This window comes from Mycteria americana, chromosome 3 (genome assembly GCF_035582795.1).
Source record: "Mycteria americana isolate JAX WOST 10 ecotype Jacksonville Zoo and Gardens chromosome 3, USCA_MyAme_1.0, whole genome shotgun sequence".
NCBI classification, from domain to species: domain Eukaryota; kingdom Metazoa; phylum Chordata; class Aves; order Ciconiiformes; family Ciconiidae; genus Mycteria; species Mycteria americana.
Window position 1 is genome coordinate 120312171 of NC_134367.1, and position 15137 is coordinate 120327307.

Below are 15137 nucleotides of genomic sequence, written 5' to 3' on the forward strand. Positions count from 1 at the left end.
CCTTCAGTCAGCCAGGGATAGTTTCCTGCTTCTTATTTCTCTGTAGATGGACTCCTGGCCACGCCTGGAACAGCAAACACCAGCTGAGCCCACTGCAGCACGAGCCCAGCAGTGGCTGTGCGACTCCAATGAGGAAGGGGAGTCCACCTGCAATGTACGTGGTCAAGGCCAACACCTTCTGGAAGCAGCCGCCAATGTAGGCTATTGAAATTGTAGGCTCTCAGCACATCTTTGCCTGAAGGCAGTTACCCAAACCCATCAAACTCAGTGGAAAATAGAGGTCCCCTCAACACAGCCACTCTCTTTCACTGTTTTTCTTTTGAAGCCTATGAGAATTGAGCTGGTTAACAGCTGGGGGAGAGCTGAGGAGAAGGTTTTGGAGGAACTGGAGGCACTCAACAACCTATACAGTGCCAATTTGCACACTGGCTGAGTAGAACACCGACAGCTGCCTTCCACCAGGCAACATGCTTACCTTAGTGACCTGCTGCTGCCATGTGGGAGAGCAGCTGCCAGGGCAGTTAGGCTGCGTAGCGGTCTCAGCAGAAGTCCAGCATTTCTAAGGAGCCTTCGTGCCAGCTGGGCATCGGTGCAGAGTAGCCACATGCTCAGGTGAGGGTGTAGGGATGGAACAATTCCACAAGAAATTCACCTAAAATCCTCTTTAGCAACACCACATAATTTCCCTCAAAGAGCTGTATGTTCAACAAGGTGACCCTCTTTCAGGAATCATTTTTTTGCCCACAGATGAAGTCTCATAACGCTCACCCCTGGCCGCTTCAGCCTAAAGCTTACCAGCAGCTGATGGACACCCACAGAGCAATACCGGTGGATGCTCCCATCTTTGCTCGTCACCACAGCATTTCCTTACAAGAAGAGGTTTTTGGTAGGATATTAGTTGAACTTAACCCCCCCCGCCAGTTCCCACAAGCCCTGCTCTTCGGTTTCCTGTATCCCTGCTGCATTGCCCTGTCAGCTATGGCAGAACAGCTGTTGCATGTGGCCAAGCTGCGAGCTCAGCTCTAAGAAGTGACCCAGCAGAAGAGCTTATTAAAGCCTAGTCAGGTTTGGAGCAAGTTGCTGACACAACTTACTCATAAATAAGGGAGTCTGCAAGAATACATTAAAATTGTAATGCTGCTCAAAACTATCTTGTAAAATCATCACCACAGTGGGTGTATTTATTTCCACACCCCACTCCCACAAACAGAATAGGCAAATGCTGCTATTCTCTGAACATCTGAAGGTTGGGAAACAAATTTTTAAGGTTGCCAAGCCCCTCTCAGCATCACATTGTGGTTAGTCTGAGAGGGTGCTTCAGACAGCACAACTTTTAAGCCACCTTCACACAAAATAGGTATCATGTTCAAAATCTCTGTGGATGCGCTGCCCAGCATTCATGAGCAGTGACATGTATAACTCTGGTAGGGGTTGCACATCAGTTGGCAAAGCCCTCCCGACCCATCAAAAGGACCCCACATGGCTATACAAATGAGGCAAAAAATTAATAAATCAATCACATAGGTGAGGAATCTGGACTGGCTGTATCAGGTAACAGCCACAGGTTCCTTATGTCAAGAATCAGGTTCAGTGGCCCTCCCTCCCAAACAACACAGCTCACACACTTATAAATTTTGGTTTAAGTTTGGTTTGTTTTTTGTTTTTTTTGTTTTTTTTTTTAAATAAAAGACAGCTTCCAGATACCTAATCATTACTATGCTGTTTGTGCAGGACAAACGAACTTTAAATACTAAAATGTACAAGGCAAGTCAAAACAAGCTGTTTGTTTGAAACTGCACAGCGGTGCAGGCTCAAGCACTTATTTGCCATGGCTTTACTCTTTGTACAATCAGTTCTATGTAGCAATGACTGTATATCAAGAATATAGTACACACTATTGTTTTCATTGTCAATTTACAAGAGAAAAAATAAATACTTTCCATTCTTATTATACATTAACACTTCAGTAGAAAGTTACAGCTGTTGGCATGACCTGCAACTTCAGGTGGAAAAAGGACATGCATACTTATCTATTAAGAACTCTAAACTATGACTTTGTAATAAATTACAGAGGATAGATACCAGCCAACAGAATACCGATTATCTGAATTGAGTACATTTGTGATTCTTGCTCCAAGGAAAAAAAAATCTTGCAAAATACAAAAGCTAGTACCTTGTATTATGTAAATAAGAAAAAACCATGTATGGTATAGCCTTTTCTTCAAATGTTTGTGAGTAATAGGCTTGTGGTTTTAGGCAAAGAAGATTAAGTAGTTGAGTTAGTCCTTGCACCCTTCACACACAACTAGCACCGAAAAGATGCAAGGACCTCAGCAAACACCTAAATTTCATGCTTAATAATTAAAGCATGCATTTTGTAGAGTTTGTGCATGTTACATATTCTGTTTAAGGTTACTGTGCAAAAAAGATTCTCAACCACTGAAGATTTTTCTGTAATTCTGTTAAAATTATTTGCAACATTTCTAAAGTTTAGCAGGCCTGTGTGAGATTGATGAAAAAGAAATCATACTTGTGGTTCACCCTTGACTGCTATACACAGACACTGTACCAATGAATTGGCAAATCAGAAAATAATAGCAGCAGACAGTGTCCAATGAAGTGGGAGGAAAATGAGTTAATATGCTTTGCAGTTTACTTAAAAATATATAGATATTTTTAAATGGCACAAAGCTTTGTACAGGTGGATCTATCAGTGCAAATACATATATATGAGGTACCAATTTATTCAGGCCAGATCTAATTATATGTATCTTATAAGCACTCTCAATTTCCTGTTGTCAGATACAGGCTGACAAGCTGTACCATTGAAGTGAAAATCAAAGTCAAAACAATTTTTCAGAATATTCAGTATCAGATCATTGTAATTTCCCTACAATTTAGTTTCTGAGCTTCCACTCCTCAAGACTGCTTAATATTTTTTTTATTTTTAAAGCCACACTTAGTGTTAATACTTAATTTTCTTTTTCAAGAATTGAGACTTGATTACAGGAAAAAATTAAAACTGTCTATGTAAACTGGAACAATAACTATAGCTGGCTGAGTATTTTAACATTGTTTGAAATTTTTCCAAGTACTGTCAGGAAGGAGGAACACAGTTATTGCTATTTGGGGACTTAAAACAAACCTGAAGGCATAGACAGCACTGTTCCAATAGTGAAAGTTAAATAGATACAAAACAGCATTCTGCCTAGAATCAGTCCTTTTGCATTTGAACACTCTTCAAGTTATCTACAGCTTTCTCTTCCAGGCAACTATGGTGACATTTACATGGAGAGATGGATTTAAAGTGGCTAAGTGTGGGACACACACAGCTTTTCAACTCTGGTAACTCCTTCTTGAGACGTTCCAGCTGCTCCACCTGGAATATATTGGGTTGTTCAGGATTCGAGTCATATATCCTGAATAAACAAGAAAAGAAAAAACACTTATCAGTATAACCTGACAGTTCACAGAAATGTAGACTAGATGAAGCAACTGGGGTTTTTTTCCCCTACTAAAGTAAAATTAGGTATCAGCAAGTCTATAAAAACAGTTATGTTTGAGGTTAGTACCCTAAGTTTTCTTGCAATATTTTGCATATCTTGCAATATAAAATGGTATTCCCTTTACACAATGGTTAGTATTTCATTGGATATACTAAAGAGCTACTCACTGGCATTTACCTCACTTACTCTCCTGAAAAATGTGATTTTACAGGTGGCACAAAGCAGTGAAGTAAGAGCAGAGTTTCAGGCTTCAAACTTAAAAGCATAAGAAATTTCAGAGCCCTGAGATTATTTGAATAGACTGTGATACACTACTTGTACATAATACTGAATGGAGTTTATACTTACTGTTTCAAGGAGTATTTCACACACACCCCTAATTCAGAACCATTTTTTACAATTACCATTACAATGTTAGGTCAAGAGTGAAAAACAGAAAATCTGATCCTTATTCCTACCTAATGCAAATTTAACTATCTACACTATTTTAAATAGTATATCCTCTTTTCACTTTGTTTTCACACATGTAAACAAAGCTGCAGGATTTGAATTGTTAACATTGTACCAGACTGTCCAAATCCAAAACACATTGAGTTTGACAGTGTAGGCACTGAGGCACATAATTCAAATACTGTTTTGGTGTAATTCATTATAAAGCAAAAGCATTCATGTTCTGTAACCTAACTTTGGTACAATGCTTATTTTTGACAAGGATACATTCTGATCTCCCAACGTTAACTTCTAACATCAGTATGCTATTTATATCCAAAATTTAAAACCCAGCATCCAGTTCCCCTCAGTTGTAGCTATTGCGCACACACAGTTTCAGGTATTGCAGGTCTCCAGGTTTATCTCCTTCCAATGAAAACTTCTGGAAGAAATTACTGTGGCTTCTGCCTTAGTCTCTTATGAATACTCATACTTTCTTGAAGGAATCATAAATAAAAGTGGTTTGTTTTTATTGCATCATGCTTTCTCTTTCATACTATAATTTCAAGGTACATCCAAAAGGAACATGATGTCACAACCAAAACAATGGAGTGCTATGTGATACAGCACCAGGTGCCTTTTTACCCCTGCAAGACAACTTGTGAACTGTTGGCAAGTCCAAGACATCAGAAGTAATATGCAGCTCAAAGGGTGATAGAGTAAATGGGATTCAAATGAGGAAACACTTCTGCAGGAAATATAGATGTGGATCACGTTACCTACAGTAAGATCAAAGACAGTTTCTGTAAAGGAACTCCTAGAAGTGAGGACAAATGCTTTCCAGTTTTACGGGAACATGCACAGAAGGCACAGCAGTTAAATTACTTGCACAGAACCTATAATCCAATACAGGCCAAAGATATGACCCGAAATTGCCTAATAGAAGCTATCTGCAAAATAAAAGCCCAACCTTCCTTCCTTCCAGGATGCAGGTATGACCTGTGCTTTCTTCAGTTAAGTGAGCTTACACTTTATAACTGTCTCTATGCATTCAAGGCAAAGCACTGAAATTAGAAGATAGTTTTCTAGATAGCAATTCACCTTAGGAACTGCAAATCTTAAGTCCTTCCCATCAGTTAGATGCTAGAAGAGCAAAGGCATGTTTCTAAGCCCCTTGTTCATAGAACACAGCTAAGCATGTTTCTAAGCAGCTTCTGGCAGGTATTTTATTAGTTCTGTACTAGGGCAAGCATAAATTCTGTAATTCTTGCTTCGTATTCAGCTCTCTTCAATTGAGATTTTGGACAAGTCCAACCCTTCAAACTCCTTTCAGACTGTCTACTGGAACCAGTCCGCTCCAATGTGTATATAGTATTTCTTCTAAACCAAAAGCAGAGAAGACAATTGGAAGCACACCTACCCTTGTACCTCAGAATTTCTTGTCCCCACTTTTCATTTGGGTCCATGAAACTACACAATCAGTTGGCAAAAACAGAGCATAGCTCCAGGACTTCTCTTATGAATTGCTTCCAACATCACCGTCAAAATAAGGAATAAACTCTCATCTCCCTATCCTTCAGTCTTCCACAGGACAATTATTTATAAGTAACTACGCACCAAAGTTCCTCCATTTGACTTCTATTAATAAGCAAGCCCTGCAGAAGACTGGGAAGTCCTTTGACTATTACTTTTTAAAATTATCACTTTCTACAAAAAGCTTTGCAGTACATTCCAGGGTTATGCAGTGAGCATAGAACTGATTTGCTTAGCTCCTACCAGATGTTTTTGCAATCTCTGAAAACAAATCTATCCAGCAAGTCTCAGTCATAGCTGTTTTTCTTTGTTATTGCTTGGTCCAAAAACAAAGAGTCAGCAGCACCGAAATATTGCTTTCATGCTAAAAAGATTTTCTGGAGCTTTTGATTAAAACTTTTCATTTTTCTTTACATCTCAAGGTAAACTTGAGTTTACTTTGCAATTCACAAAATAGGAAGACAGACTGCCATTGCATAACATCTTAATTCAACAATTGAGTAGATTAAATTCTAGATCAAGTAATACTAGTTAACTTCCTACATATATCCATGCTGTTATTTATTTAAGTAACATTCCATTTCAGGCAAATAATATGGCGCAGATTTAGACAGTCTTCTAGTTTTGAGAAGTGTTTTGAATGCTTTTGCCTTTATCGCCAACTAAATTTGTGTTAGTTTTGGAAAGTTACTAGTACTAATAGAGCACAGAGCTTTAGTCTGGAGTCTGCAAACGCAACATGTAGCCATAAGGAACTGTACTGTTCAGAGAGGAGAACACACTGAAGATTCTCATGGAAAAGCTTTCAGCATAAATGTTTGAGGATTACTGGTTTAATATTTTCATGCAGCTGTGTATATTATTCAACAAACAGAACTCAGATCAAGTAAAGTAGATCAAGTGAATTAAAAAAAAAGATAATGCAAGTGTAAGTTAGTGCCCACCCCCTCTCCACATTGGTATTTTTATATAGAGCCAACTGGTGTAAAAACATAAGACTACATTGTTCTTACTGAATTAAGTATATTCAAACACAGAAATATTTCCTGGACTGTTTACAAGGCTTATCCAGGAGAAAAAAAAAGCAGATAAATCATCCCACAAATCCTGTTTTTAAATTCATAATTTTTGCCAATCCAGAGAATTTCACTACAAAAGGTGAAAGTTTTTTCTCTAAATAAAATCTAAATCAAGCTAATAAAGCATTTTAAGCATGAGATTCAGTTTTCTGTGTGAATAGAAGATGCCCAGTCATGGATTTAAAGTAGTTTTCTAGATTAGGGCCCAAATAGAAGCTTGGAGGCAGAAGGGGCACCTTTTCTGTAGGCTGCCCTTTTAACACAAGTAGTTTGGATATCTTAGATGCTGAGATGAATGCTAGTTGAACAGAGAAAAAAGTAGAATATTGTTCCAGCAACTGCACTAGACTATCCGTGTGGTTTAATCACTTTGGGTATGTCTAATTATCTGCAGCCCAAGTGGAGAAAGGATTGGATAGGGAAAATAAAGAAAAAAATTCCCTGCCCCAGTGAGATCATTCTTTTAATAGAATTGGCATTTGTAAGCTTCCCAGATTCAGTCTTGCAGTTTTTCTCCATGCAAAACAAAGTCAGACCCCCCTACCTGCATTTTCTTTTTGCCCAACACATGGCATCAGCAACTTTTGGTATTCAGGACACAGTTTTTCTGCCATCTTCACAAGTGGCTACAATGTTTTCCTCAACTCTACATGGATGATTAGAGTTCCGAAAAAATAGCTTATAGAAATCATCTCTACCCAGACAGTTCATAGTCTCTGACATAATCACCACATGCAATAACAGTAACTCAGGGCCATATCCAAGCAACCTAAAATCCAGTAAAATTCCTGTACTCACTTCTTAGCTTATTCAGACAAATAACACTTACTAAGATGGTTTAAGTAAAGGTCTAATAAACACAACACAAAGCACCAGGCACAGCGATTTTTGATAAATATCTGGACTTGGCCTTCAGTCCAGAGAACAAAAATTCTGCAGAAGCCATGGAAGAAGCACATCTTGATTCAGCCCTTGAAATACTCTGGAATTTGAAGATGCAACCATAGGATCAACTGGCTTTACACTAATAAACAGATTACTGCAGTCCCTACTTCTTTCTAGACCTTGAAACAGGCACGTACATCTCTCTCTCTCTCAAGTTCTGCTTCACAGTAGTTTTTAATTTCTCTTTCTAAACTCCAAACAAAAAATATGGATGCTTACACCGTAGGTGACCTACGTAAGCTTTTGACAATTTAAACTCTTGATATTATAACTTCATACTCTCCAATTATTTGAAAGACCTCTTTACCCAGCAGCTCCAACTGTGAATGGAACGCCTTGCTGCCAGGTTTTACATTTAGACATGCCATCCAGGACTTGCAGGTACGACCTGCATTGCAAAATGTCCAGCTTGAGATATCTGATGCAATTTTCAAAAAGTGTCGTGTTCCTTCTAAAGAACCTATATTAAGATTAAAGTTAATTCTATTCAGGCAATGAGTAAATTCTGAAAAATAATTAAGAATTGTAAAGGAACATTCCAATATTTGTTTGGGTCTATGGAAAAAAAGGGTGAGTAACGTTTAGAAATTAGAGTTAATGAGCCTGCAACAATTATACTGAATCGAGATAATTGTTTGCTACTCAATTGCAGTTTGTAACTTGAAAAAGAAGGGAAAAAATGCCCCACTGAACTACTGTTTTTTAAACAGCTTTGGAATTAATATTCATTTTGGGGTTCCTCTCAATAAAGTGGAAAGATGTCAACAAGGTGGAAGAGATACAGGCAGCAGGCAGTGAGAGGAGAGATGAATACTATTAAGAATCTAGATTATCTAAATAGAGCAGGAAGGTTAAGAATTTTTTGTTCAGTTAAATCCACAAGAGAATTCAGCATATGAGCAACTTAAAACACACTAAACAGTACAAAACAAAACACAAAATGACATGTAGCAGACTTCCAGCCTTGGCGTAAATGCAACATTATTTAAGTAGTGTTGAAAAATTAAGTATCTAAAGTAATAAAAGCAACATGAAGTCAGAGATACGGCTGTCACCCGTTTTACTATTTTACCACAGTAGTGCATATCTATTACAGCAGAAGTAATTAAGAACTCTAGAAGACTGGATTAGTAGACATCAGATGAGCAGACGTCTCATAAGAACACTTTATGCAGTAGCATTTGATTAAAACACCCCATCTGTCTATAGACCAATAATTTATCAGTTCAAGTTATGCATACCATAGGATTAAATTTCATAACAACCCCATGACTGTACACTAAAGAGTCAGGGTACCATTTTGTCTCCATACTAGTCTGGTGGTATTTTTCAGCTACTAAAGGGGCCTCAGTCTTGAGTTGTAGTAGAGGTACAACATGTAGCAATGCTGTAGCAGGAAAAAGTACTTATGTTTCAATGACCAGTCTGAAGCTGATCCCCGAAGTAAAAATCTTGTTATTCCTTTTTACCACCAATGAAAAGGAGCTATACTATACAGTACAAGAAGGGAGACGTCCAGCAAACCAGAGAAGCACTGGCCCCACCACTCTGGAAGGACTCTCAATAGTCAAGAACAGATTGAAGGGAGTTTATTTTTTACACCGGCAGCCTAGAACTCTTAAGAGCAAACATATTTGACTTCTTGCCTCTAGGTATGTTAACTTGACTCTCACTTTTCACTTTATAAAACACAGTCCTTGACAATTGCTTGATTCCCCCACCTCCCCCCCCTTTTTTTTCCAGGTAAAACAATATGCAAAGCAATGCCCTTGCTAAAGCAAAAGGTTTGAAAGTCTTCTATAATTTGACACTTCAGTTACACTTAATGCTTTCCCAATGACATATTCTTTGTAATCTCTCAGAAAGTCTAATTTAATACAGCTTCCCAAATTAATCATCATTTTGTAATAATGAATTTCACATCTTTTATGATAAAAGAGCTAAAACTCTTCAGTTTTGTAAGGAATGAAAATAACACTTTTGTTCAAAGATTTACCATGTCCACCTGAACTGGATATAGTAACTACTTTCTGAAGTGACTAGCTTGGCAGTTTGCCTGGAGAGTCACTCCAAGCTATATTTAATGGGAAAAATGGTGAATTGACAGCTTTGAAACACAACACAATCTTGGCAAAAAATGACATTAAAATCATTCATTTAAGTTGTGTTAACTATTTCCATAACTAAATGTAGAAAGCTGAAGATTTCAGCCAAACAGTTAAACAACACTGTCCTTACCACGTCATGTACAAGTTTAAGAATTACTGTCAGGAATGTTAATAGCATGTTAAATGTGTATGCCATGCACTAGCTCTTTAGAATCAAATTATATTTACATTAACCTCAGGAGAAGAAAAAGTTATTTTGCTTCATATATACAGCTGAAAGAGTAAGAATTACTGCTAGTCTTGTTTTTGAATTGGAGTTATGGGCTTGTTGTGCTTATAGTACCAAAGGAAGATGGTCTGCACCAGTGCAAAATGTCACAAGAAAATGGGGATACAATAATTTCTTAGCTTAATTACTATTATTACTGTTTTTAAAACACAGTGGAGTACCTGTCATATATTAGCCCATGAACGCCATATTCTCTCAGCTTCTTCCTGTTATCTGGGTCATTTGCATCATCACCCCATGAGAAAATCACTAGGCCTTTAGATTTGGCTCTTTTAATAAACGATGGATTCCTCAGCAGGTCTTCAGAGTGCACATTAATTCCCTGAAATATAAAACACTTCAATTAAAATCCATGTTTCTGAAAAACTCACATTAGGGGGTTTTTTTTTATCCTTTGACACTTGCGGTTCCCTACAATTTCATACATAACAATATTAATAAAAAGTAATTGAATACAATTAAAGAGTTTACCGATAGCACTATTTTTTAAACAATATATTATACAGACATTGAAACAACAGACATTATTTTGGCAGTTACTAAATGTTAGTGTATTTCTTTTGTGGTGATGTTTGTAGTTTTAAGCATCAGGTGTCAAAAATTATGGCTTTACAAAAAGTAGTGATAATTTAGTTTCATTTTACTGCAGATTAATATTAGAACTTGTCAGCTTACCAGCAAGTTTTCAAACTGTGCAAAAGTAATGGCAATTGGAGTTGTACGAGATCTAAGATCCATAAGTTCTGGATAGAGTTTAGATTCTCCTTGGGTGAGAAATAACACAGGATACTTGTTTTGCTTATGCCGAACCCTGTTATAAAAAAAGTTTACAAATAGCAAACACATTAAAAAGCAGGGAAATTCAATCTTACTGTTTGAGGAGGATTATGCCCTTTACTGCATGTTCTTCTAATTCCTAGCTGGTGCAACAAGATGCTACTACAGTTTAGTATGAAACTATGCAGACAAACTGTTCTGCCTGTTACTTTTACCACTAATTAGAGATTAATATACACAGTTTAAGGGCAGCTGGACTGTAAGTTGAACTCAGATCCACATCCTCAAAATATTTATACAAAATCCTTGAAGGCTGTCCAATGCTGTAATTTTCTTCTTAAATGCACATTGGAGTAAAATGAACATTCATGATAAGAGTTTATAAACATGTTTAATATAGAATACCTAACCTTATTAATGTGTTTTACAAGTCTGATACCAGAAAGGTGCTATGAAATGACAACAGATGGAAGCAAAGTTTTGGGATTAGCGTGTTACGCACTCTTACACACTTAGCCCTTTTATCAGTACCTTGATTTGGTTTTGTCCTGCCCATTTACCCTTCGGTGGTATTCCATCAGTGCAGTCTCTCATCAAATGAGATTTCCGTAAAGCCTTTCATTAACAGCGCTAAATCGCTTCTTGTTATGAAGTACTACAGCATATTGTTAGTTCACATGCATCCCAGCTGTTTGTTCCCCAGTTCAACTCCTACGCTTTTTTCTGTGCTGCAATACCTTCAATATGACATTCCATAAAAGGAAAACAAACTGCTTAACAAACAACCAAACACAGGTAATTCAAAGCTGCTTCATTTTCTGTCCTTTTTAAAAAGGCAGATGGAGTGAAAAAACTAACAAATTTAATTTTGCTTGTAAATTAGGCTTGCATACCCCTTAAATATGACTGAAAAATACTTTGTGATACCAGAAGAAATCTTGACCTTTTTTGTTGTGTCGAGAAAGACTGAAGCATTCAGGAAGGCACCTGACAAAAATATCTACTTTGACTTTGTTCTCCTATTTTATTTCTGGCACAGCTCAGATGGCAAAGCGGTCTAATTTCTCGTTTCAATTCCCAACTATTTTGGTACCCAAAGTTTAGGTCTAATCAAAACGTGTTATTGTGTTGGATATTCTTATGTCCAAAGTAAATGTCACCAAAGAAAAAAAGGAAGAAAATATATTGCATATCTCTTCTTAACTTACATGGTACAAATATCTGCATTAAAAGAAGAAAATACAATCCTCCTTCTTCCAGCATTCATCAAAACAGTTTTTAGAATAATATCTAGAAAGAGGTTCATATCAAAGTAAGTTGACAAGTTGCCATCCCACTGTCCATCCTATAAAAAGAAAGGACAAGTTTCAGCCATGGAAATTAATGCTTACTAAAATGATTTTAACAAGCAATGGTCTTTCATTCAACCTGAGCCCAATGAGAATTCAGTTTGCAAGTCTGAATACAGAAGTCACTCCTTCAGTCTACCGAATGCTAGTTATAGCACTACAGGACTGTCAGTCTGTGAGGTGCAGCTGAATTCTAACAGCAATAAGATTCACAGAAAAATTCACCATCTTCCCATCCAAGGAGAGAGTTTCTATGAAGCCTTTTCTAATTTTGAAAACACAAAGGAATTCCATGAAAGGTCACTAAAAACTATTACAGATATTTTGTACCGCTTTTTCTAAATATAAAAATGCAATTATAAGATGTGTAGAAATAAATGAGATTCTTTGTCTTTGAGAATAGCAGGTACCAGTCTTTCTGCAGTTGACCCATCTCTTGAGGGCATTAGCATGTCTCTGTGCATACGGACTTCCACCTACCACTCTGCTTAGTTTCTTTCTCCCACTCCAGGCTTCCAGTTCTAGCCTTGACAACTGTTTCCTTCTAGGCCAAGCACTAAGCAACCCAGCTGAGTCCACAGTACTGCTGACTAGAAGGAAACAGATGACTGTATTACTGCACCATGTTGTAGCTGCTCCTGCATCAGGCCAGGAGAGTTTGAATTTCTTGTCATTCTTCCCAGGTATAGCATGCCTGACGTGTTGTGATCCATTGACTTTAAAAAAGGTCTTCTAAAAGCAGTGTGAGCTGCATTATGAACTCAATCCTATCAATATTTCCTACTGTTTTAAGAGTAAGTTTGTTCATTTGCTAGAGTGGTGCTATTATGCTCACAGTTTTAAAGACAGTGGGTTATAAATAAAACAAGAATCACATAAAAAAACCCCAAATTATGCCTTTTTTTGGAGCTCATAAATTGCCATGTCAAATTACAAGCTTTAGCAACGAGAATGGCAAAGTATCAAAGCAAATCACATGTACGTTTACTTACCCTTTGTTGGCAGATCCATTTTATTTCTATGTTGAACCCAACATCTTCAGAAACAGACTCCAGGACCTGAAAAAAATGTCATTATGAAGAGACCCCACAACAAAGGAGGACAACTAGGCACTATGAGGGTAATTACTGGGAGAATACATTGGAATTTAATGCCAATGGGGTCTAACAGTAGAATAAAAAAACCTAAGTTTTTAACATTTAACACAAGATACATAGACACCTTTTTCTCCTTCAGTTTAAAGGTAGGAAATACATAGAAATGGATAAAATATTAAGGACAAAATTTTGACAAGGTACAAACGCGAGTCAATTCACCTTAACATGTGTGAGAAATGCCCCGTTTGTACTCCTAATGAAGAAATGTTTTTTATTTCTCCAGAAAGTTTTTTTGAATGCAAAAAGTATCTTAAGTAACATATAGTCCTAAGTATGAAATCCTAGAGCTTGCCATTATGATGATGAGAACAAAAGTATGTGAAATTCTTATAAAGAATTAATTGTAAGGTGACTTCAAATCAAAAGGCAAAACAAACAGGTAATGAAATTAAGGAAACGTTGGTAGATGATTCTTTAACCTTGTAAAGATGACAGGTACAGAAGAGAGTAACATACGCTTTCTTACAGGAAGAAAATTAAATCTGGGGAATCAAAACAGGTAGAGGAATTGAACCTCAGTAGTTTAGTTTCTTACACAAAGTTCTTTATTTTCTGTAGTGATGCAGCAACCTGATTAGACAGTAAAAAAAATACAGTGGGGCATATGACCTGTAACTGATGGATATTTCATACATGCTCTGACACAAGCCTATAAATAACTGCATACTAATCATCTCCATAATCCAAATAAAAAGCAGTATTATTGTATAAAACAAGTCCCATAAAGGCACATTAATAAGCAGCTCAGACATTAGGAAAAATGGGGGGGGGAGGGGGGAAGAGCAGTTCTAGGAAAAACAACACTGTAAATGGTATCAAACTCTTTTTGGTCAGTTGTTTCTGTAAAAAATAAGCCAAGACGAAGCCCAGAGTTGGCAAATAGTCATGAATGGGAACATACTAGAAATTCACTTAAAATTTCTCTGTGTCTGGCTCTGCTGTGATGAACTGCCCAAGGCCAGGTTGTTTTCCAAAACTAGCAAACAATTGTCGATGCTTTAAAACGCAATGCCCAAATGTTAACCAGCTGTAAAACTGAGTGTACCCTGAGCTACACAATTTGGGTTCATGAATTAAGAAGCTTGAAAGATATGCAAACTATTACTTTTATAGCACTGAAAAGGCTCCAGTGGCCAACAATAAAGCCCATGTTCTCAGTTCCAGCATTGGTATCAGAGGCCTAAAACCAAAAATTAATATCCCTTGCTATGTGTGCAAAGCTGAAAGAAAAATGCATGTCTTCACGTTCCACAATCATCATTTCTATTACTCTATATTCAGTACTTACTCTCTGCAGAGAAGGAAATGGCTGGGTCTCAAAAGCAGAGTTTTCTTCGTCTTTAAAAGATGCTGAAAAGAAATACAAAATATTGAATCAAAACAAATAGCACTGCTAATCCCAGCAAGAAAAGACTGGCTCAAAGTCATATGGCCTTTAAGACTAAAGAATGGAATCAGGTCTATCTTTTGATCACCTAAGCCTTCCCTCTAACACTGACATACTCCAACGATGGTGTTGGCAATTCCTGTTTTGCCAGTGGGAAAGTTTTTTGACCCCCATTAAAAGCCTTGCCAGAATATTTATCAGAAGCACCTTCTCCTATCCCTTACCATTTCAGTCACCGAATCACATCCAGTAGAAGCAGCCTTGCCTGTCAAGGCTTATTATTTATCTTTTCCCACACAGGTAGGGCGTATGAGATACTTTGCCTGATTTTGTTGTCCCTATTAAAGGGGATGAACTAAGGCCAAAAATTTACAGCACCAATAAGACACCCTACAGCAGTTACCAAAGTTCTTGTTAGGAATTCTGAAGAGCTGCCAAAAAGGTACAGTTAGAGAAGCGTAAGATAGAAACATTAGTAGCAATTTTGTTAATATTCATAAATATATATTTAGCTATGCATTCATCTTCTGTTCCCTCTTCCCAAGGGAGTAACTCCCCCATCCAGGTATTTACTTCCC

At 37.3% G+C, this 15137-nt stretch overlaps 1 protein-coding gene across 5 annotated transcripts in view; it reads right to left on the bottom strand.

The window, feature by feature from the left end:
* Nucleotides 1-1635: 1635 nt before the first annotated feature.
* The window catches only part of GPCPD1 (glycerophosphocholine phosphodiesterase 1), a 47885-nt gene continuing 34383 nt past the window's right edge, over nucleotides 1636-15137 (bottom strand). For 4 of the 5 annotated variants that reach the window (XM_075496768.1, XM_075496770.1, XM_075496767.1 and 1 more), the window contains 6 exons: nucleotides 14461-14522; nucleotides 13008-13073; nucleotides 11875-12011; nucleotides 10565-10700; nucleotides 10051-10211; nucleotides 1636-3419 (listed from right to left, as the gene is read on the bottom strand). In XM_075496768.1, the coding sequence (XP_075352883.1) occupies nucleotides 3215-3419; nucleotides 10051-10211; nucleotides 10565-10700; nucleotides 11875-12011; nucleotides 13008-13073; nucleotides 14461-14522 (767 nt within the window). In that variant the 3' untranslated portion in view covers nucleotides 1636-3214. The other variant, XM_075496772.1, reaches the window with a different exon arrangement.